General features: G+C 47.7%; 1 protein-coding gene across 1 annotated transcript in view; it reads right to left on the reverse strand.

Annotated features, from left to right (window-relative positions):
• LOC149434580 (E3 ubiquitin-protein ligase DTX3L-like) overlaps positions 1–20,900 on the reverse strand; it is a gene marked incomplete at its 5' end in the record, with an annotated part of 39,175 nt that overhangs the window by 11,079 nt on the left and 7,196 nt on the right. The window contains 3 exons of the mRNA XM_089663621.1: positions 6,847–7,064; positions 13,398–14,849; positions 20,222–20,331. Of these exons, the coding sequence (XP_089519747.1) occupies positions 6,847–7,064; positions 13,398–14,849; positions 20,222–20,331 (1,780 nt within the window). The remainder of the gene's footprint in view (positions 1–6,846; positions 7,065–13,397; positions 14,850–20,221; positions 20,332–20,900) is intronic.

Genomic DNA, 20,900 nt, shown 5'->3' on the forward strand with positions numbered 1-20,900 from the left:
AAGGTTCCCACCATGCTTTGCAGAAAACCAAGATGGATGCCAGCTCATGGAGATGCACAAGCTCTGAAGAAAGGTAGGACCTTGACATGGAGAGGGGCGGGGGAGGGTTAAACTAGGATGCTGTGCAGGCCACCAACATCCTCCTTATTGACTGATGATGTGATTGGTTGTCAGGCCACCGATGGCTAGAAGGTCATAATGGCACACAGTGAAAACCTGCGGCTTTGTGTAACTAATAGGAAGACTTGTTCCACCCGCTGGCTTGTATACAAATTTTGGGCAATTTTTAGACATTTTGCCAAGATACCCCTAAAAAAACTTCAAGGCACCCCAGGCTGCCTAGCACCCCGGTTAAGAAAAGCTGCCTTAGACCATCTTAGATAGTCTTGTATTGTTTACCCCTTGGCGCTGACGCCTCCCGGCCCTTTAAGGGCTCCAAAAGGTGGGAGGTGGGGGTTTAGGGTCATGTGACCGCCATGATTCGCTCTCACGGCAGTCACATGATCGGGAAAGGTCCCAATCGAAAGAGGAGATCCTGACCTTTCCGTGAGTACCGAACGTGTGTGCTGGGAGCTCGCAGGGCGCGCGCTCTCAGCACATATGCTTTTAAATAGTTCACAAATGTGCAGCAGCTTGGCGTCTAGACCCAGATGCCGGGAGGCCACACATTTGCGGTCGGCCGGCCACAAGAGGTTAAGGAAAAATTTCATTCATTACCACCCAGGAATGTTGTACATAGGAAAGCCCTTTAAAATGCTTACTAAACCCCCAACAGTGACATCAGTCTGTAGATGCAGTAAAGCATGCTGGGTATACTCACTGTGGAACCTAAGGGGTTAATACTCTGCATTGTGTTAAAAAGCTGTTTGATCCTGTCTTCTCTGATCCTCCCCTTCTACTGTCCCCAATCCATCTGCTGATAGTACAGAGCTCTAAGGCATGTCACTCTGCACATGCTCAGTTTAGTGTGTATTGCTAGAGAGTTTTGTTTCCCTTTGGGAGGGTGCATGTGATCAGCACAAAGCCAATTAGCACTGTTCAGACAGAGGTCAGGGGTTCTGCAGCCTCCTAGAGCAGAATGAAAATTCCTTTTACAAGCTTTAACCAGTGCTCTGCTAGACACTGATAGAAGACACAAGACAGCTATATATGGCTAATAAGAAACGGTATTTAGCAGTTTATATTTACTAAAACAATTGCATTTCCATATTCCGGGGTGTAGTAACACTTTAAGACTCCTCATGTCTATTTAATATCTGTAGAGCCCTCTAGGTAGATAGGCTTTGTAGTTTTGTAGTTAGAGGCGGCGTAGCAGCCTGGGATGAGTCAGCCAGGGAGTGAGAAAGTGAGTTCACCTTCTGGAGCCCTCCCACGTCTCCAGAAACTTAGAGAACTCTCTGGAACAGGGGTGGAGCAGGGGAGGAGGCCTAGGTCTGCATGTTTGAGAGACGTTGGATAATTTCCTGGCAGGAGGCTGACCATGGTGACCAAAGACAACCCTTAAATATCATAGAGCCTGGAGAGCAGCAGGAAAGGTGGAAGATGCAGTGAGAGAAGGATGGAGTTTGGAGCCCAGGAGGTGGATCCCAGGGAGGTGAGCCTACCTACAGGCTGCTGGCTGGATAGAAGGACCTCCACTGTCTAACCGTCTCCTAGGGAGGACAACCTGTCATCAAGGAAGGAGCAGCCCAGCGAAAGGCCTGAAAGCAGCTGTAACCCACCAAGCAAACATGACAGGACAGTGTGGGTACTTCTACACCCCCTGGGCCACAGAATGGGAGAGGGCAATTAGGTGCAAGACCCAACTAGTTCTCATCTGGGACTACTTATGTGCCAGCTCCTGGGATCCCTTGCCCAGGGATACCCTCATTGCAGCCGGATGAAGAGGAGGAAAACCAAGGGGACTTAAAGAGAAGTGCTATTTTTCCCCAATCCACATTTTTTGTATAGAAATGGTTGCAAAGAAGTTCATCCTCACATTTTTTCATCTGCTTGGGCATCTCATATACCCCTAGACCCCATCCAAGTTATTAACCCCTTAATAAAAACAACTACTCCGTGGCTCTCTTGTTTCCTTCCTATCCATCATAATACCTCTTTTTCTCCCATGCAACTATATGCAGCTTATGGAACCTGGGTCACGCATGACCTCACTCTGGTTCAGCACCTGTTGGATACCTCTACTGGCTCCCCAAAGCCTCTTCATAACATTCAACAAATTTTTAACTTGCCCTCCCATCATTTTCTTTACATTCTACAAGTAAGGAATTATGTCAACTCCGTTGCTCCACTCAAATCTACTAGATTCCACACGACAATAATAGATGTTCTGGCAAAATCCCCAAAATATCAAACATTTATGGACCATTAAATCTTCATTACACGAAACCCCTGGAATCATCTACCTCAGTGAATTCTTGGGTCAAGGACTTTGATAATGCCTTCACAACTACTATCAGGTTTCAACACCACCTGTGCCTTCAACCTCAACGAGTTCTGGCGTGAACAGCAGTTCAAGATCATGCACCGTGCCTATATGCCCTGTCTCTGTTCGAAAACTGACCCGGCTCTGTCCACATGTCCACTCTGCGGCTGTCTCAAACCTTCATTACACCACAGATTTTGGCTATGCCCGTCTACAGGTGAAATTCGAAAAATTACAATATTGTGCAAAAGTTCATTTATTTCATTGCAGCAAAAAAGGTGAAACTAATATATGAGACTCATTCCATGCAAAGCAAGATAGTTCCAGCCGTGATTTGTCATCATTGTGATGATTATGGCTTACAGCTCATGAAAACCCCAAATCCACAATCTCAGAAAATGAGAATATTCCATGCAATCAATAAACACGGATTGTACATAGAACAATATCGGACCTCTGAAAAGTAGAAGCTGCATATGTACTCAGTACTTGGTTTGGGCCCCTTTTGCAGCAATTACTGCCTCAATGCGGCGTGGCATGGAAGCTATCAGTCTGTGGCACTGCTGAGGTGTTATGGAAGACCAGGATGCTTCAATAGCGGCCTTCAGCTCTTCTGTATTGTTCGGTCTCAAGTCTCTCATCTTTCTCTTGGCAATGCCCCATAGATTCTCTATGGGGTTCAGGTCAGGCGAGTTTGCTGGCCAATCAAGCACAGTAATCCCACGGTCATTGAACCAGGTTTTGGTGCTTTTGGCAGTGTGGGCGGAGCCAAGTCCTGCTGGAAAATGAAGTCAGCATCCCCATAAAGCTCGTCTGTGGAAGGAAGCATGAAGTGCTCCAAAATCTCCTGGTAGACGGCTGCGGTGACCCTGGACTTAATGAAGCACAGTGGACCAACACCAGCAGATGACATGACTCCCCAAATCACCACAGACTCTGGGAACTTCACACTGGACTTCAAGCATCTTGCAGTGTGTGCCTCTCCATTCTTCCTCCATACTCGGGGTCCTTGGGCCTCTCCATTCTTCCTCCATACTCGGGGTCCTTGGGCCTCTCCATTCTTCCTCCATACTCGGGGTCCTTGGGCCTCTCCATTCTTCCTCCATACTCGGGGTCCTTGGGCCTCTCCATTCTTCCTCCATACTCGGGGTCCTTGGGCCTCTCCATTCTTCCTCCATACTCGGGGTCCTTGGGCCTCTCCATTCTTCCTCCATACTCGGGGTCCTTGGGCCTCTCCATTCTTCCTCCATACTCGGGGTCCTTGGGCCTCTCCATTCTTCCTCCATACTCGGGGTCCTTGGGCCTCTCCATTCTTCCTCCATTCTCGTGGTCCTTGGGCCTCTCCATTCTTCCTCCATACTCGGGGTCCTTGGTTTCCAAATGAGATGCAAGAGTTGCTCTCATCAGAAAAGAGGACTTTGGACCACCGAGCAACAGACCAGGTCTGTTTTTCTTTAGTCGTTAGACGTTGTTTGTTGTTCAGGAGCGGCTTGACAAGAGGAATACGACATTTGAAGCCCATGTCCAGGATCTGTCTGTATGTGGTGGCTCTTGATGCACTGACTCCAGCCTCAGTCCACTCCTTGTGAAAGTCCCTAACACTTTTGAATGGTCTTTTCCTGACAATCCTCTCCAGGCTGCGGTCATCCCTGCTGCTTGTGCACCTTTTTCTTCCACACTTTTCCCTTCCACATAACTTTCTATTAATGTGCTTTGATACAGCACTTTGGGAACATCCAACTTCTTTTGCAATTCCCTTTTGAGGCTTTCCCTCCTTATGGAGGGTGTCAGTGATGGTGTCAGGTCAGCAGTCTTTCCCATGATTGTGATTCATACTGAACCAGACTGAGGGACCATTTAAACGCTCAGGAACCCTTTGCAGGTGTTATGGCTGAATGAGCTGATTAGAGTGGGACACTTTGAGCCAAGAATATTCCACCTTTTCACAATATTCTCATTTTCTGAGATTGTGGATTTGGGGTTTTCATGAGCTGTAAGCCATAATCATCACAATGATGACAAATCACGGCTGGAACTATCTTGCTTTGCATGGAATGAGTCTCTCATATATTAGTTTCACCTGTATATCTGTCTTCTGGAAGCAAGTGACCACCTTTATAACTTTTGTCACCAGTTTCCAACTGACCAATGATCCGCCCCTTCTTCTCTTCGGTAACACAGAACAATCAGCTACAGGAATCTCCTCCTCTCAATTATTAATTCTCAGAAACAACAAACCATGGATATCTACCTGTCTCTTGATAGCAAGAAGGACCATATTACGGAAATGGGTCTCCAACTGTCCTCTGACTTTACCAGACCTAAAGCAAGACCTCAACTCTCTCCTACGCCTAGACAGGCTCAACCTAGTCTCCTCACCATCCAACTACAGATCGGATCAATACCTCCGGAAGTGGAAGCTCTACATCACGGGGTCTCTCTCTGCACAGGAGCAATTATCCTTCCTCCAGGATTCCAGAGGTTTAAGCCATTTTACAAAGCCTCTCATATGATGTAATGTTGCTCTACCTACAGTAGGGATTTGCTGTGTATAAGTCATGCTAGATTATTGATGTGTAACATTTTTATTTCTCATGTGTCTTCTCCTCCTTTCCCAACCCTCATCTTTTTTTTCCCTAACAGGGATTTGAACCCTCGATATGATATATGACATCATGCTATTTGTAGATCTGCTGTCAGAATGCATCACATGTCTATACCAAGCAACTGGAGTTGTTCACGGCCTCCCTTTTATTCTTGGTGGAATACAGAGTCACGGGACACCCTCCTCTCTGACCCCCACTCACTCTACTATTCTCTCTCGAACTCAGTTCCAGCTCAACTACTCTTCTGTTTTGTTTTTCAGGCTATATGGTTCCCCGGGTAGTGTTTTCTTACCTCTCTATTACCCCCCCCCCCCCTTCCGTATTTTTATCTTTCTTCCTACTCCACAACATGAGCCTTAGTGGTCTCACCTTTCCAACCGCTCCGTTTCCGCCACCCCCCTCTGCCAATCCCTCCACTGGCTTCCGATTGCGCAATGGATCAAATTCAAAATCCTAACACTGACGTACAAAGCCGTCCACCATACTGCCCCGAACTACATCACTGACCTAATATCCAAGTACCGCCCAACACGCACACTCCGCTCCTCACAAGACCTCCTTCTCTCTAGTTCCCTGGTCTCCTCCTCCCATGCCCGCCTCCAGGACTTCTCCAGGGTGTCACCCATCCTCTGGAACTCCCTGCCCCAACCCATCAGATTATCACCTACTCTCCTCTCCTTTAGGCGCACCCTGAAAACCCATCTCTTCAGGGAAGCCTACCCCGCCCCCTGCTAACTTGCCGACCTCCTCCACTCGTCCTACCACTCCATCCCCCACAGCTATCTCCTCCTGTGCCACCATCCCCTCCCTCCTAGATTGTAAGCTCCAAGGATCAGGGCCCTCAATCCCCTCATGTATCACATTGTATTGGTATTGTTCTGTCACATGTTCTGTCCCCCTCTGTAATGTACAGCGCTGAGCCAACTATCGGCGCTTTATAAATACTGTATAATAATAATAATAATCTGCCTCTTCTCTCTCTTCTCACACCTTCTCTTCCTACTTTAGTGTTCCTTTTCTTCCGTATTCGTTTGCCTTCTCCCCCGTGTTTCCTCCTTTTCGTCATTCCTTCTCTTCCATCTCCATCTTTAATTATATACCTTCCTCTTTGTGTTTTTGGTGGATATCGGCCGACATCTCAGTACACCCTGCTTATCCAGAAACAGACCACACCATACACTTTGTAGCCTTCACCCACTTCTTCATCCATTGGCTCTAACTTTCAGTCCTCCTTTTCTTCTCACTCGCCTTTTATCACAGCACCTCCTTAGTTACTGGTCTACATCTGCTCTGGATTGGGAATTCTCGAATCCGAATGCACTTTACTGTTCTCATGCAATGTTCCTTCTTGTAGAATGTGATTGGAGATTTCTACTCCTCTATATTGACAGGATATCCCATATATGTCGCCAATTTATTATTGGGTTTTAAAAACCCAATAAATATTCTTATACACAACTAAAAACCAGTTCGGGGACCGTATTACTGACTGTGTGCATGTGGAGATGTGAAGAGAATGCGTGTCGCCTGGCCATGCATAGCTTAGGGGGACCCAAAACTCAGGATCCTACAGGGGTAGTGCTACATATCCTATTAGTGAACACGTTGGCCTACGATTGCACAGTAAGCCATTTGCCTCTTGAATATACTGTATTATATATACCCTCAGAAGTCAGAATACCCTACACCCCCCCCCCATAACCCCACCTCCATATTTTATCATACAGGAGTCTTATAGCACCAACAATACAACTCAATACACGAGGTATAAAGTAGAACACACATCTCTCTGTATACTATATATATTCATCTTACCCTTGTGGGCCCCCATGGGTGCTGGTTTTATGATGGATATCATTCCAGGTGACGATGTCGGTGGCTCCGCTTGTACGAGAATCTCCCACGGTGAAGATCAGTTTCTGATCAAAGGCTTTCTTCAGCAGTTGCAGGATGTCTCTCCCCTCCTTGTTATCCGGTAAATAAGCCGTACGATAAGCACCCGAGAAATGTTTTCCAGGATGAGGATGATTCTCCTGGATAATGAGATAATGGGAGTCATGAGAAGGGAGGTGGAAGTCCTGCACACCTCCTGTATTCAGACATCAGCCTGTGTATAGCAGTGACCGACAGTCCACACAGGGTGTGCTATGGAAGGACCACCGTACACAAGACTGGTATACTTCTGATTACTAAAATGGTGTCAGAGATGACCAATTCTTTGGGTAACGTCATAAAAATGCTGAGTCAGCGCACAGTGGCCAAAACGTGCAGCTACCACCAGAGAGTAATATCCCAACTTCCCCTCAGTGTGTGTAAAGATTTATGGGTGCAAACAAATTAGAACATCGAAAAATTGTACTACACACAGTAGTAAGTGGCAGTGTGTCCTATTACTGATAGGGGGCGCACATGTCGTGGGCCAGTCCAGAGAACATTAATCAAGATGGCGGACAGCAGTGTTGGTGCGTGCATGGAACAGAGGGTGCTGATGACGTTTCTTGTGAACGAAGGCGTACAACGAAGACTTCAAGCGCAGTACGGCGATGAGACGCTTGGCCGCTGTAAGACATTTGAATGGCTGAAACATTTCAAAGATGGCGGTACGTCCATCACTGCCTATCCCAGCCGTGGTGGTTCCCAGCCCACAGCAGTCATTCCTGGGAACATTCAGCGCATGGAACGCCGGATCCCATCGACACATAACCGGCCATGAAATCGCACCAGAGACGAATCTTTCTGTGGGAACGGTGAACACAATGGGGTTGATTTACTAACAGCAAACAGACTGAGCACTCTGCAAGGGCAGTGGCTCCAGAGCTTAGTAAATGAGGTAAAGACTCACTTTGCAAAAGAATACCCAATCACGTGCAAGGAACATAAAATTTTTTTTAAAAAAACCTGCATTTTTGCTTACACATGATTGGATGATGGACGTCAGCAGAGCTTCCTCTCATTTACTAAGCTCTGGAGCAACGGCACTTTCAGAGTGCACAGTCTAATTGCCTTTAGTAAATCCCCCGTCACGGTATAGGGGCGTGGCCAATTATTAATTCCTGATTAATGATCCGGAGTGTCACGAGTTCTCTGCCAGCCCAGTTATTAATTCCTTGTTCCTTTAATTCCTCCTGGCCATAGGAAAGGCATCCTACAATTAGTATTCTACCCTTGTGTGCCAAAGGCCCCTAGCTGTAATTTACGCGCCCCCTCCACAAGAGTTCCCAAATTCAATTAGTGTATCCTCTCCATTGTCATCCAAAATGTCCCTAAACTCAATTAAGGCAGTCCCTCCATTGTCATCCTGCTAATGACCCCCCTCCACCTCTCGTCCTGCTCAGGGGGTTTAAGAGGTCAGTGCTGGTCTCTCCTGTTGTTCCATTCTGCTGTGCAGCCACTGAAGGAGATCCGAGCTACAGCGGGACTCTAGTGGCTAGACTCTGCCTAAGCCCCAATGGAGTAAGGGGGACCCCAGAAGCTACATCAGCCCTGCCTGAGACTACCACACCAGCCCTGCCTGAGACTACCACACCAGCCCTGCCAGAGACTACCACACCAGCCCTGCCAGAGACTACCACACCAGCCCTGCCAGAGACTACCACACCAGCCCTGCCAGAGACTACCACATCTGCCCTGCCTGAGACCACCACACCAGCCCTGCCTGAGACCACCACACCAGCCCTGCCTGAGACCACCACACCAGCCCTGCCTGAGACCACCACATCTGCCCTGCCTGAGACCACCACATCCGCCCTGCCTGAGACCACCACATCCGCCCTGCCTGAGACCACCACATCCGCCCTGCCTGAGACCACCACATCCGCCCTGCCTGAGACCACCACATCCGCCCTGCCTGAGACCACCACATCCGCCCTGCCTGAGACCACCACATCAGCCCTGCCTGAGACTACCACACCAGCCCTGCCAGAGACTACCACACCAGCCCTGCCAGAGACTACCACACCAGCCCTGCCAGAGACTACCACACCAGCCCTGCCAGAGACTACCACACCAGCCCTGCCAGAGACTACCACACCAGCCCTGCCAGAGACTACCACACCAGCCCTGCCAGAGACTACCACACCAGCCCTGCCAGAGACTACCACACCAGCCCTGCCAGAGACTACCACACCAGCCCTGCCAGAGACTACCACATCCGCCCTGCCTGAGACCACCACATCCGCCCTGCCTGAGACCACCACATCCGCCCTGCCTGAGACCACCACATCCGCCCTGCCTGAGACCACCACATCCGCCCTGCCTGAGACCACCACATCCGCCCTGCCTGAGACCACCACATCCGCCCTGCCTGAGACCACCACATCCGCCCTGCCTGAGACCACCACATCCGCCCTGCCTGAGACCACCACATTCGCCCTGCCTGAGACCACCACATCCGCCCTGCCTGAGACCACCACATCCGCCCTGCCTGAGACCACCACATCCGCCCTGCCTGAGACCACCACACCAGCCCTGCCTGAGACCACCACACCAGCCCTGCCTGAGACCACCACATCAGCCCTGCCTGAGACCACCACATCAGCTCTGTGTGAGTGTATGCTTCCCCCGTGTTATCTGTTTATGAACTGCCTCCTACCTCCCTGTTGGACTACAAACTGATGTAGAGACTTTAGCTTTGCCCACCGGGGCTGGATTACAAGTATTTCGGACTCTCCCTGCACTACTCCACATTGAGTGACTGTTGCCTGTTTTAATAAAGCTTTAAGTGTTTGCCGTCTGCCTTGTGTTCTGTGCTGCTTACCCTCCGTCACATCCCCAATGATGAGGAAGTGAAGCCGGCTGTCCGAGGATGGTTCCAGCCTACTGACAAATCTTTCTATGCCGAAGCTTTCCAGGCATTAGTGAGAAGCTGGGAGAAGTGTAGAAATGTAGCAGGGGAGGATAACAAAAAATAAATGCAGTTTCATCTCCTTGAAATTTGTTCTTTTATTTTTTAAACTCAAAAGTCCCGATTTGGCTTGAACCCCCCTCCTACTACACTATGAAAGTGATAAAAGGCTGCGTTTGCTGAGCGTCTATCCCATACGGCCGCACTCTACATTCACGCACCCTGGACTGTGAAGATCTGGGCAGTGGATTCATTTAAAGGGACCGCTTCCATGAGGGGGACGTTGTCATCGGGGGGATTGTGTGGTCTTTCAAGGGTTAAAACAGACAGTGTGATTCAGGTGTTCCAATCCCCTCCATATCATGTGATTCAGGTGTTCCAATCCCCTCCCAATCATGTGATTCAGGTGTTCCAATCCCCTCCATGGACACAGGTGTATACAATCAAGCCCCTAGACATGCAGACTGCTTCTACAAACATTGGTAAAAGAATGGGTCGCTCTCAGGAGCTCAGTGACTCCAAGCGTGGTCCCGTGATAGGTGGCCACCTGGGCAATAAGTCCATCCGTGACATTTCCTGGCTACTAAATATTCCACGCTCAACTGTTAGTGGGATTATAACAAAGTAGAAGCCACTGGGAACAACAGCCACTCAGCCACCAAGTGGTAGGCCACGTCACATGACAGGGCGGGGTCAGCGCATGCTGAAGCGCACAGTGCGCAGAAGTCACCAACTGTCTGCAGAGTCAATAGCTAAAGACCTCCAAACTTGGTGTGGCCTTCAGATGAGCCCAACAACAGTGCGTAGAGAGCTTCATGGAATGGGTTTCCATGGCCGAGCAGCTGCATCCAAGCCTTCCATCACCAAGTGCAATGCAAAGCATCGGATGCTGTGGTGTAAAGCACGCCGCCACTGGACTCTAGAGCAGGGGAGACTTGTTCTCTAGAGGGACCAATCACGCTTCTCTGTCTGGCAATCCGATGGATGTGTCTGGGTTCGGCAGTTGCCAGGAGAACGGTACTTGCCTGACTGCATTGTGCCAAGTGTAAAGTTTGGTGGAGGGGGGATTATGGTGTGGGGTTGTTTTTCAAGGGGTGGGCTTGGCCCCCTAGTTTCAGTGAAGGGAACTCTTAAGGCGTCAGCATACAAAGACATTTTTCCCAACTTTGTGGGAAGAGTTTGGGGATGGCCCCTTCCTGTTCCAACATGACTGCCCACCAGTACACAAAGCAAGGTCCATAAAGACATGGAGGAGCCAGTTTGGGGTGGAGGAACTTGACTGTCCTGCACAGAGTCCTGACCTCAACCCCATAGAACACCTTTGGGATGAATTAGAGCGGAGACTGCGAGCCAGGCCTCCTCCCCCGACATCAGTGCCTGACCTGACAAATGTGCTTCTGGAAGAATGGTCCAACCTTCCCATAGACACCCTCCTAAACCTTGTGGGGGGCCTTCCCAGAAGAGTTGAAGCTGTTATAGCTGCAAAGGGCGGGGCCAACTCAATATTGAACCCTACGGACTAACACTGGGGGGCCATTAAAGGTAATGTGTGTGGAAAGGGCGGGGCCAACTCAATATTGAACAATATCGTTTACACTTCCAGCATATCCAAGGAATTGTAAAGATAAAGTTAGGCTCCTCCTCCCACCCATGCTATATGAGATTGGAGAACACTTTGGTGTCACAATGGCGGTCTGAGGAGCTGAAGGACGGTTGTACCCTGTAATGGCAGCAGATGACACGGGGATTCATTGGACTAGACATGACCATCAGGGCCATCCACATAGTGATTCCTATATACAAGGCTTTTTTCAGCGGAAAAGCGGGGGAATGCAGTTTCGGCAACTCCAGCACTGAATGTATGTAATCGCAAGGGGTGCTGGAGGGTCTATTGATGCTGGCTGCTGGGGATCTATTGTTTGATGGGATCTATTTTTGCATGGGGATATATTGTTTCTGGGGGGGTTCTATTGTTTCTGGTGGGGGATCTATTGTTGCTAGGTGAGGTCTTATGTTTCTGGGGGAATCATTTGTTGCTGGGAGGGATCTACTATTGGGGAAGGGGTCTATTATTGCTGGGTGCTGAAGGGTTTATTGATGCTGGCTGCTGGGAGAACTGTTGTTGCTGTCGGGGGTCTATTTTTTCTGTGGGGGCTATTGTTGCTAGATGTAGGGGATTTTAATGCTTTTCTTGCCATCACTAACAAATTCCATACAAATTACTTTGCATCACAAAACAATACTTAGTTCTGTATTTTCTAAAAGGGGCAGTACTAGGAGGTGGGGGGGGGGGTGGAACCAAGGGACGGTGCTCAGAGGTGGAGACTACGGGTGACTCAGAAGAAGGGAGTTCCTGCACCTATTCTCTGGGGAAAAAAAAGACCCTGACCATATACACTATATCACTGCAAAAGTAGGTACACTATTCCTTCATTACCCTCTAAGCCAGGGGTGTCAAACTGGTGGCCCTCCAGCTGTTGTGAAACTACAAGTCCCATAATGCCTCTGCCTTTGGGAGTCATGTTTGTAACTGTCAGCCTTGCAATGCCTCATGGGACTTATAGTTTGAAAACAGCTGGAGGGCTGCCAGTTTGACACCCCTGCTCTAAGAGAAGCTGGAGGGGAGAGAGAGCACAGCCTGCACCTCCTCCTGGCCCTCTCCTCTTCCTCTTCAGATTTGACTGGTATCTTCCAGTGCTACGCTGACAGAAGTAGTAAAGTTGCTGTCACTACTCCTGTCAGCTTGGAGCTCCCAACGTGGTGCCCGCCCACCCACCTCATATCAGCGCCCAGAGCAGCCGCTCCTCCTGCCCCCCCTTGTCCCAGCCCTTCTCCTGAGGTTCTTCTTCAGGATTGTCTGAATGTAAAAAAGCAAATATAATGGAAGAATCCAATTTTTAAAAAAATCAGTGTTGTGAGGACAGAGTTATGTCTGACTCCCACGTGTGGTATGTGCAATAAAGCATATTTTGTGGGTAAAAGGTCTGCCACATACGTGTGCTGTGTATACAGTGAGTGGGCGCAGGCTTGATTTAACTGTGCCCCTCCCATTGTTTGTACAATTTGGTCACACCCACAATTTATTACAGCAAATATTTGAGGAATTGTGAGAAAAATGATGACTGGCAGTGCCAGATATGCATGGCGTGGCAACCAATCAGCTTAAAGCAGAACTAAACCTTCCTCTCCATTACAGCCAAGGAAGCCGCCCTCTTAGCCTCAGTTTGATCTGCGGTTGCCATGGTGCTGCACATGTGATCAGTTATGACATCAGAGATCTGATGTCATGACAGCTCAGTTGAAAGTACAAACAACGGTGACATGCCTGGAATGTAACGGATTTGGGAAACGGTTAAATCATTGGGTTTACTTCTGCTTTAAGCCGATTGGCTGCCAGGCACCGCTGCTTCAGATTTTGGCTGCTCCAGTTTTGGCAATTCATGAAATGTACTAAATGTTATGACGTCAGTACTGAGGGGTTAGAGTAGATCTATCTGTAATGAATCCTGAGGTCCGCACTCACCTTCTGGAAGCCCCCTGGGATGTTGTAGTCAATCTGTATCGTTCCACATTCAGCATATCCCGGTAGGGACCGTCCGTATGTTGACACATTCATAGTTCCATCTGGCTGGTCTCCTGTGACTTTCCCATACGCGACTCCACATATCGCACACACCGGCTTACGGGCCATGAGTTCCCGAAGACAGGCCTTGCAGTACGCATGCTTACACTTCTCTAATATCACCTTATCTTCTATCTCATCCTGGCAGATAGGACATGTGTCTGGTTCTTCTGCTTTCTGTGCAGTAGATGAGGATTTGTCGGTCTCCATTGGCTCTTCTGCGGTAGCTCCTGCGGGACCTCTTCCTGGTTTCTGGCTGCCACTGAGCCTTTCCTCAGCAAACCTGACATTGACTGGATGGCCCATGAGGAGCACAGTACCTTTTGAACATTCCATCACAATGTCTATTCCCGCCTCCATCAGCTCTTCCTGCACTAAATTGACTCTTTCCTCCTGGATAACTGGCTTCATATTGATTTGTTTTCTTTCAATATTAAAGAAAGTTTTCTGCAGAAGAGTGATGAAGCTGTGAGAAGCGTGGGGTGAAAGGTCAGGAGGGGCATTCATGGTTCTGAAGGTGACAACTAGGCTGCCATTTATTCTATGTTCTTCCATCTTCACATTGTACTTCTTCTCTATGTCAGAAATCTCCCTTTGCTTTAATTTCTTCAGGATATCCATGTGTCTGGGGTCTACCTGGTTCTCCGTCCTCATATTCCTGGTGGAGATGGTCACAGCCCTTCGAGGGCGAGCGGGTTCAAGGTCAGCCTTCTCTAAGAACTTCATCACCTGGGACAACTCATCTCTGGGACCACGAAGAACGATGCCAATGTTCTCTTCTCGTTTCACCAGGATTTTAGTCCAGTGGGCTTTTACTCGCTCTTTGATGTCAGAGAATGACAGGGAGACAACTGAGCGATCCACTGTTTCCTGGCTCCAGTCATCCGTCACCTTCTGCACCTTGTCTGTAAATCTCTCCTTGGCATCCTCAGGTAAGGATCCGGATCCCTGAGGGATAAATCTCACATATGTGGATCCTTCTGGTGTGGAGCGATGGTCAATCTTCACTCCATAACTTCTCTCTAGCCTATCCATGTCTGTTCTGTAGATCTCCACAATGTATTCATATAAGGCTGATGTTAAGCACAGCTGGTCAGCCTGGTTGTCACCAGGGACCTGGTTGTCATCAGGGGGAGATCCCTTACTCAGTGTATCTGGAGGTTTCTCTGCACCGAGCTCCTGTTCTCTCTGGAGATAGTCGTTCAAGAGTTTTATCTCTTCAAATTTTCCCTTTACCTCCACAACATCAGATTCATTTCTTATAGTGAGAGATGGAATTTTCAATTTTATTTCCTCTTGTAAATCTTCTGTGAACCATTTCTTATCTAATGTTGCCGTCAATAAAATAAAGATCTGAAAAGACGACAAAACAAAGAATAAGAGATGTTGGGTCACTTCACTAGTTACAAAAAAAAAAAAAAAACAACAAAAAAACCAACAAAAGAAAACCCAAACAAACACAAAGTCCTCTTTCTCTCCAACGTTTCCACCAATATGATGTGTACAAAGCTGTCTTTTACTTTCTTGTATCATTCAGTGTGTCCTACTCACCCCGACCAATCCTAAACACAAGATTTCAGAACTGGCAGTAAGAGGTTCCTTTAGCTCTCAGGTCATCAAACCGACCTCCTCTGGTTGATGAAGTCTTCACTGGACCACCATCAGCTGTGACAGACATGGGACACACATACACCCAGAACCTGCCTCACCTTATAACAGGAACTTACTGTATTTTATGATGATTTACTTGTTATTTTATCTGTATTTAGAGAATGTTTTCATCCCACAGAACATGAACCAACGTGAATGCCGGGACACAGCTAATTTCCTATCTCCTCTGGTCTGTTGTTGGCAGTTACAGAGGCTTTTCCTGGGGTACAGATGCCATTCTTCCCCAATATATCATTTTACCCCTTCAATGGATACATTATGTGCAGATGATAAAAGTAGCAGAATTTTGCTGGGCAGATTGATTTAAATTCTCCCTGACGTCCTCACAGCCCCCTCTGCACAAGCACTGGGGTGGCCTGGCACTGGTAATGGTGATACGTGTTACAGTTGGATCATACTGCACATAAAGGATTTATAAAGTTTGTGTTTTAAACCATTTTAATTCTTAGACCATATTATTCCATGGCATTCATATGGCACTTTACCAGGAGCCACCAAGCTGGACACACAACCTATCTCATGGCTGGTCCAACCATTTATATAGTTACATAGCTGGTCAGGCTGAGAGACACAAGTCCATCTAGTTCCACCAACAGAAAACCTCCATATACAGAGCCTTATGCACAGTATTGACCCAATGGAAGTCAAAGAAACATTCAAATTATGGTCTAAGTGGCTTCACTGGGAAAAAAAAAAAATCTTTCCTGATCTCCTAGAGCATATGGTTGGTCTCTAGATCAACGACCACTGTTCTGGTGCTGCCATGGGCCAGTGACAAGGGCTCTTCTACTCCCTCTGACCCCTTACACTGAAAATCAAATGACAGTTCTATCACAAATCACGCTCTTTCAGTCTAATCTCTACATTCTTACTTTTTTGATGGACCCAATGTGAGGAACTGCCCCTAGGTGATAACATTTTGCCCTTTCTGTTCTGGTTTTCTCCCCTTTGTAAAGCTCTACGTTTCACAGACATTCTACACTGTTTGTTTAGGGAAATGTGACCTTGTAGTCTATCACTTCTATAGAGTTCTTACTGTATTGTTGGGTTGTAGGGTTTGTTCTGGGTGGGGAAAACCTGGTGCCAGGCTGTCTGGTGGGCTGAAGGGGGCGGGGATTACTGCCAGGATGTGCTGTATATACTGAGCTGTGTTTAATAAAGAGTCATTTATTTTCACCTGACACGAAGTTCCGACTCGTGGTTTGGGAGAGCAGGGAAGGGAGTGGTTTTTTTAGCTCTAATACCTGCCTTGGGAGAGTGCTGGAAGACTTGCTGGAAAAGGGGACCATTGGCTGAGACGCATCGCTCCGCACGAGGAAGCCCAGGCGGAACGGTTCCACCGCACCCAACATGCATCTTGTAGCACTTAAGAAGCCATTGTGCAGAGTACTGCACTGCAGTGTTACATTTTGTCGACAAAAATATTTTCATTGACTAAATTAAACACTGTTTTAGTCAACTAAAATACAACTAAAACAATTCAGATGACTAAAATATGACAAACTAAAAAATGGCATTTAAAAAAATAATAAAATACGACTAAAACTAAAATAGCATTTTATTCAAAAGACAAAAATATGACAAACTATAAAACGGCATTTTAGTTAAAAAAAAAAAAAAAAACCTCTAAAATAGGCTAAAACTAAAAATGTAATTTTAGTCAAAAAAAGACTAAAATACGACTAAAACTAAAAAAATGGTATTTTAGTAAACAAAAAAAAAAAGACTAAAAACTAGAATGGTATTATAGTCAAAAGACAGACTGAAACTAAAATCGATATTAGACGCCAAAATTATCACAGCTTCAGTGGGACATTATTATACGACTACCAGCCGGCATCAGGTCCCCCATCACAGTGCCCATATACATTAGCTTCCCCCACCACACTGCACATACACTGTACATCAGGAGTCCCCCATCACAGTGTCCCCATACATCAGGTGTCCCCCATCACAGTGTCCCCATACATCAGGTGTCCCCCATCACAGTGTCCCCATACATCAGGAGTCCCCCATCACAGTGTCCCCATACATCAGGAGTCCCCCATCACAGTGTCCCCATACATCAGGTGTTCCCCATCACAGTGTCCTCATACATCAGGTGTTCCCCATCACAGTGTCCTCATACATCAGGAGTCCCCCATCACAGTGTCCCCATACATCAGGAGTCCCCCATCACAGTGCCCATATACATTAGCTTCCCCAACCACACTGCACATACACTGTACATCAGGAGTCCCCCATCACAGTGTCCCCATACATCAGGTGTCCCCCATCACAGTGTCCCCATACATCAGGTGTCCCCCATCACAGTGTCCCCATACATCAGGTGTCCCCCATCACAGTGTCCCCATACATCAGGAGTCCCCCATCACAGTGTCCCCATACATCAGGAGTCCCCCATCACAGTGTCCCCATACATCAGGTGTTCCCCATCACAGTGTCCTCATACATCAGGTGTTCCCCATCACAGTGTCCTCATACATCAGGAGTCCCCCATCACAGTGTCCTCATACATCAGGAGTCCCCCATCACAGTGTCCCCATACATCAGGAGTCCCCCATCACAGTGTCCCCATACATCAGGTGTCCCCCATCACAATCCCCCCATACATCAGGTGTCCCCCATCACAGTGTCCCCATACATCAGGTGTTCCCCATCACAGTGTCCTCATACATCAGGTGTTCCCCATCACAGTGTCCTCATACATCAGGAGTCCCCCATCACAGTGTCCTCATACATCAGGAGTCCCCCATCACAGTGTCCCCATACATCAGGAGTCCCCCATCACAGTGTCCCCATACATCAGGAGTCCCCCATCACAGTGTCCCCATACATCAGGTGTCCCCCATCACAATCCCCCCATACATCAGGTGTCCCCCATCACAGTGTCCCCATACATCAGGTGTCCCCCATCACAGTGTCCCCATACATCAGGTGTCCATCACAATCCCCCCATACATCAGGTTTCCCTCATCAGTGTCTCCATACATCAGGTGTCCCCATATTTCAGATTTCCCCCTCACAGTACCCATACAGTAGAAGTCCCAAAGCATCAGATGTCCATAGCACAGCATTCCCATACATCAGTGGTCACCATAGATCAGACGTCCCCCACCACAGTGCCCCCATACACCAGGATTCCCTCATCACAACTCCCCCCATACATCAGTTGTTCAGCACTGTATTCCCATACATCCTGTGTCCCCCATCACAGTGTCCCCATAGATCAGATGCCCCCATCACATTGTTCCCATAAATCAGGTGTCCCCTACAAAAATGTGCCCTCATCACAGTGTCCCCATTCATCAGGTGTCCCTCATCACAATGTCCCCATTCATCAGGTGTCCCTCATCACAGTGTCCCCATTCATCAGGTGTCCCTCATCACAATGTCCCCATTCATCAGGTGTCCCTCATCACAATGTCCCCATTCATCAGGTGTCCCCATTCATCAGATGTCCCCATTCATCAGGTGTCCCCATTCATCAGGTGTCCCACACCACAGTGCCCCCATACACCAGGACTCCCTCATCACAGTGTCCCCATTCATCAGGTGTCCCTCATCACAATGTCCCCATTCATCAGATGTCCCTCATCACAATGTCCCCATTCATCAGATGTCCCTCATCACAGTGTCCCCATACATCAGGTGTCCCCATTCATCAGATGTCCCACACCACAGTGCCCCCATACACCAGGATTCCCTCATCACAGTGTCCCCATACATCAGGTGTCCTTCATCACAACCCCTCATACTTCAGGTGTCCCTCATCAGTGTCTCCATACATCAATTGTCCATCACTGTGTTCCCATAAATCAGATGCCCCCATAACTTTGTTCCCATAAATCAGGGGTCCCCTACAAAAGGTGCCCTCATCACAGTGTCCCCATTCATCATGTGTCCCCCATACACCAGGATTCCCTCATCACAGTCTCCCCATACACCAGTATTGCCTCATCAGCCTCTCCATACATCAGTTGTCCATCACAGTGTCCCCATACATCATGTGTTCCCATACATCAGATGCCATCACATTGTTCCCATACATCAGGTGTCCCCTACAAAAGGTGCCCCCATCACAGTGTCCCTATTTATCAGGTGTCCCTCATCAGTGTCCCCATTTATCAGTTGAGTTGTGCCTTCCCCTCCTCCCTCTTGTACTCACAGCCCCCTGTAATGAAGGCAGCTCCTTCTTCCTCTCCCATGCGGAGTCTGAGATGAATCCTCAGTCTCAGTGCAGCTCTCTTCTGCCCCCTGCAGGAGGGAGGAGAAAGATGAATCCTCTCCCCTGCAGGAGCTGGCCACAGTTCCCTCCTTAATCACTCCTGTAAAAGAAGAGTGTGACCAGCAGCCAAATCACCAGTGAATCCCCCCTCCCCCCCAACACCATGCCCACCCCCTTGTGTCCTGGCCTTGATCATGGGCCCCTCATGCACCTGGGGCCCCTGGGCAGTGCCCAGGATTGCCCATTCATTAGGACAACCCTGGTTTCCTGAACACTGCTGGAACCAAACCCAGGGCAGTGTGACTCCTCCCTAAAAGGTAACATTTTGTATATGGGATTCATCGCATGGAGATATATTACGTCCGTATTGTATTTACTATATACAGAACTTTCTTGTAGAATATTACATTTTGTACATTGAATATACGACATTTCCTCCGGAGGCGGAGCTTACCATTTCAAATGCTAGCAGCTGGTCAGCGTGAGGCATTTTGTTATATTTCTTGCACCCCCGAGGAAGGTCTGGTGAAAGGGGGAGCTCTTGGACCCGTGACATGTATATTGTGATCCATAAAGGCATTTGTGGATGGTTTTGTTTCCTGTCTATTGCTCCTTCCATTGGTTTCACTGTGACTGTCTGATGACCCATTGGAGGGTTGTCCTGTTTGCATGTGAGCTGCCTTACAGAAACCAAGGAGGTTCTCTCTTCACATGTATTGAATTCACAACCCTTCTTGGAGGAATTCCTTTGGGATCCCAAGTGAAGGCAGGCAGAGCCCCATTCATGTCACCAGCTAACTCCAGCCTCCAATGAACACAGACATACCTCTGGTGGAGCCGCAGGACGGTCCTTCACAGAGTCCTCTGTTCTCCTAGGTCTTAAGTTCTCCTCTTCTCCGGGAGTCATGGAATTCTGACCCCTATTTTCGGCATTGTCTGTCAGAGTGAGAAGAAAAGAATTGTCAACTTTGTTATTTTTAATATATACTAAATACTGCATGTTGTCATGTGTTTATATATTACAAACTATATGAAAAATATGTTTAAAAATATATACAGATTTTATTTAACATTAAAAAAGTCATTTTAACATATTTTTACATATAATTGTAAATGCGTTCCAAAAATGTAGATTTGCATTTTTAAAAGACATACAGTATATTTGAAATGTATTTTTTTTAAAATGTTTCGTATATTTTGTAGTAAAAACGCATTTCAACATAAAGTATGTATGTATACAGTGGGGCAAAAAAGTATTTAGTCACCACCAATTGTACAAGTTCTCCCACTTACAGAGATGAGAGAGGCCTGTAATTGGCATTATAGGGAGACCTCAACTATGAGAGACAAAATAAGTATTTGGTCGCCTACAAACAAGCAAGATTTCTGGCTCTCACAGACCTGGACCTTCTTCTTTAAGAGGCTCCTCTGTCCTGCACTCATTACCTGTATCAATGGCACCTGTTTGAACTTGTTATCAGTATAAAAGACACCTGTCCACAACC

The sequence above is a fragment of the Staurois parvus genome, unplaced genomic scaffold (assembly GCF_062004578.1).
Source record: "Staurois parvus isolate SC_StPar_1 unplaced genomic scaffold, SC_StPar_1.0 ptg001732l, whole genome shotgun sequence".
NCBI classification, from domain to species: Eukaryota; Metazoa; Chordata; class Amphibia; order Anura; family Ranidae; genus Staurois; species Staurois parvus.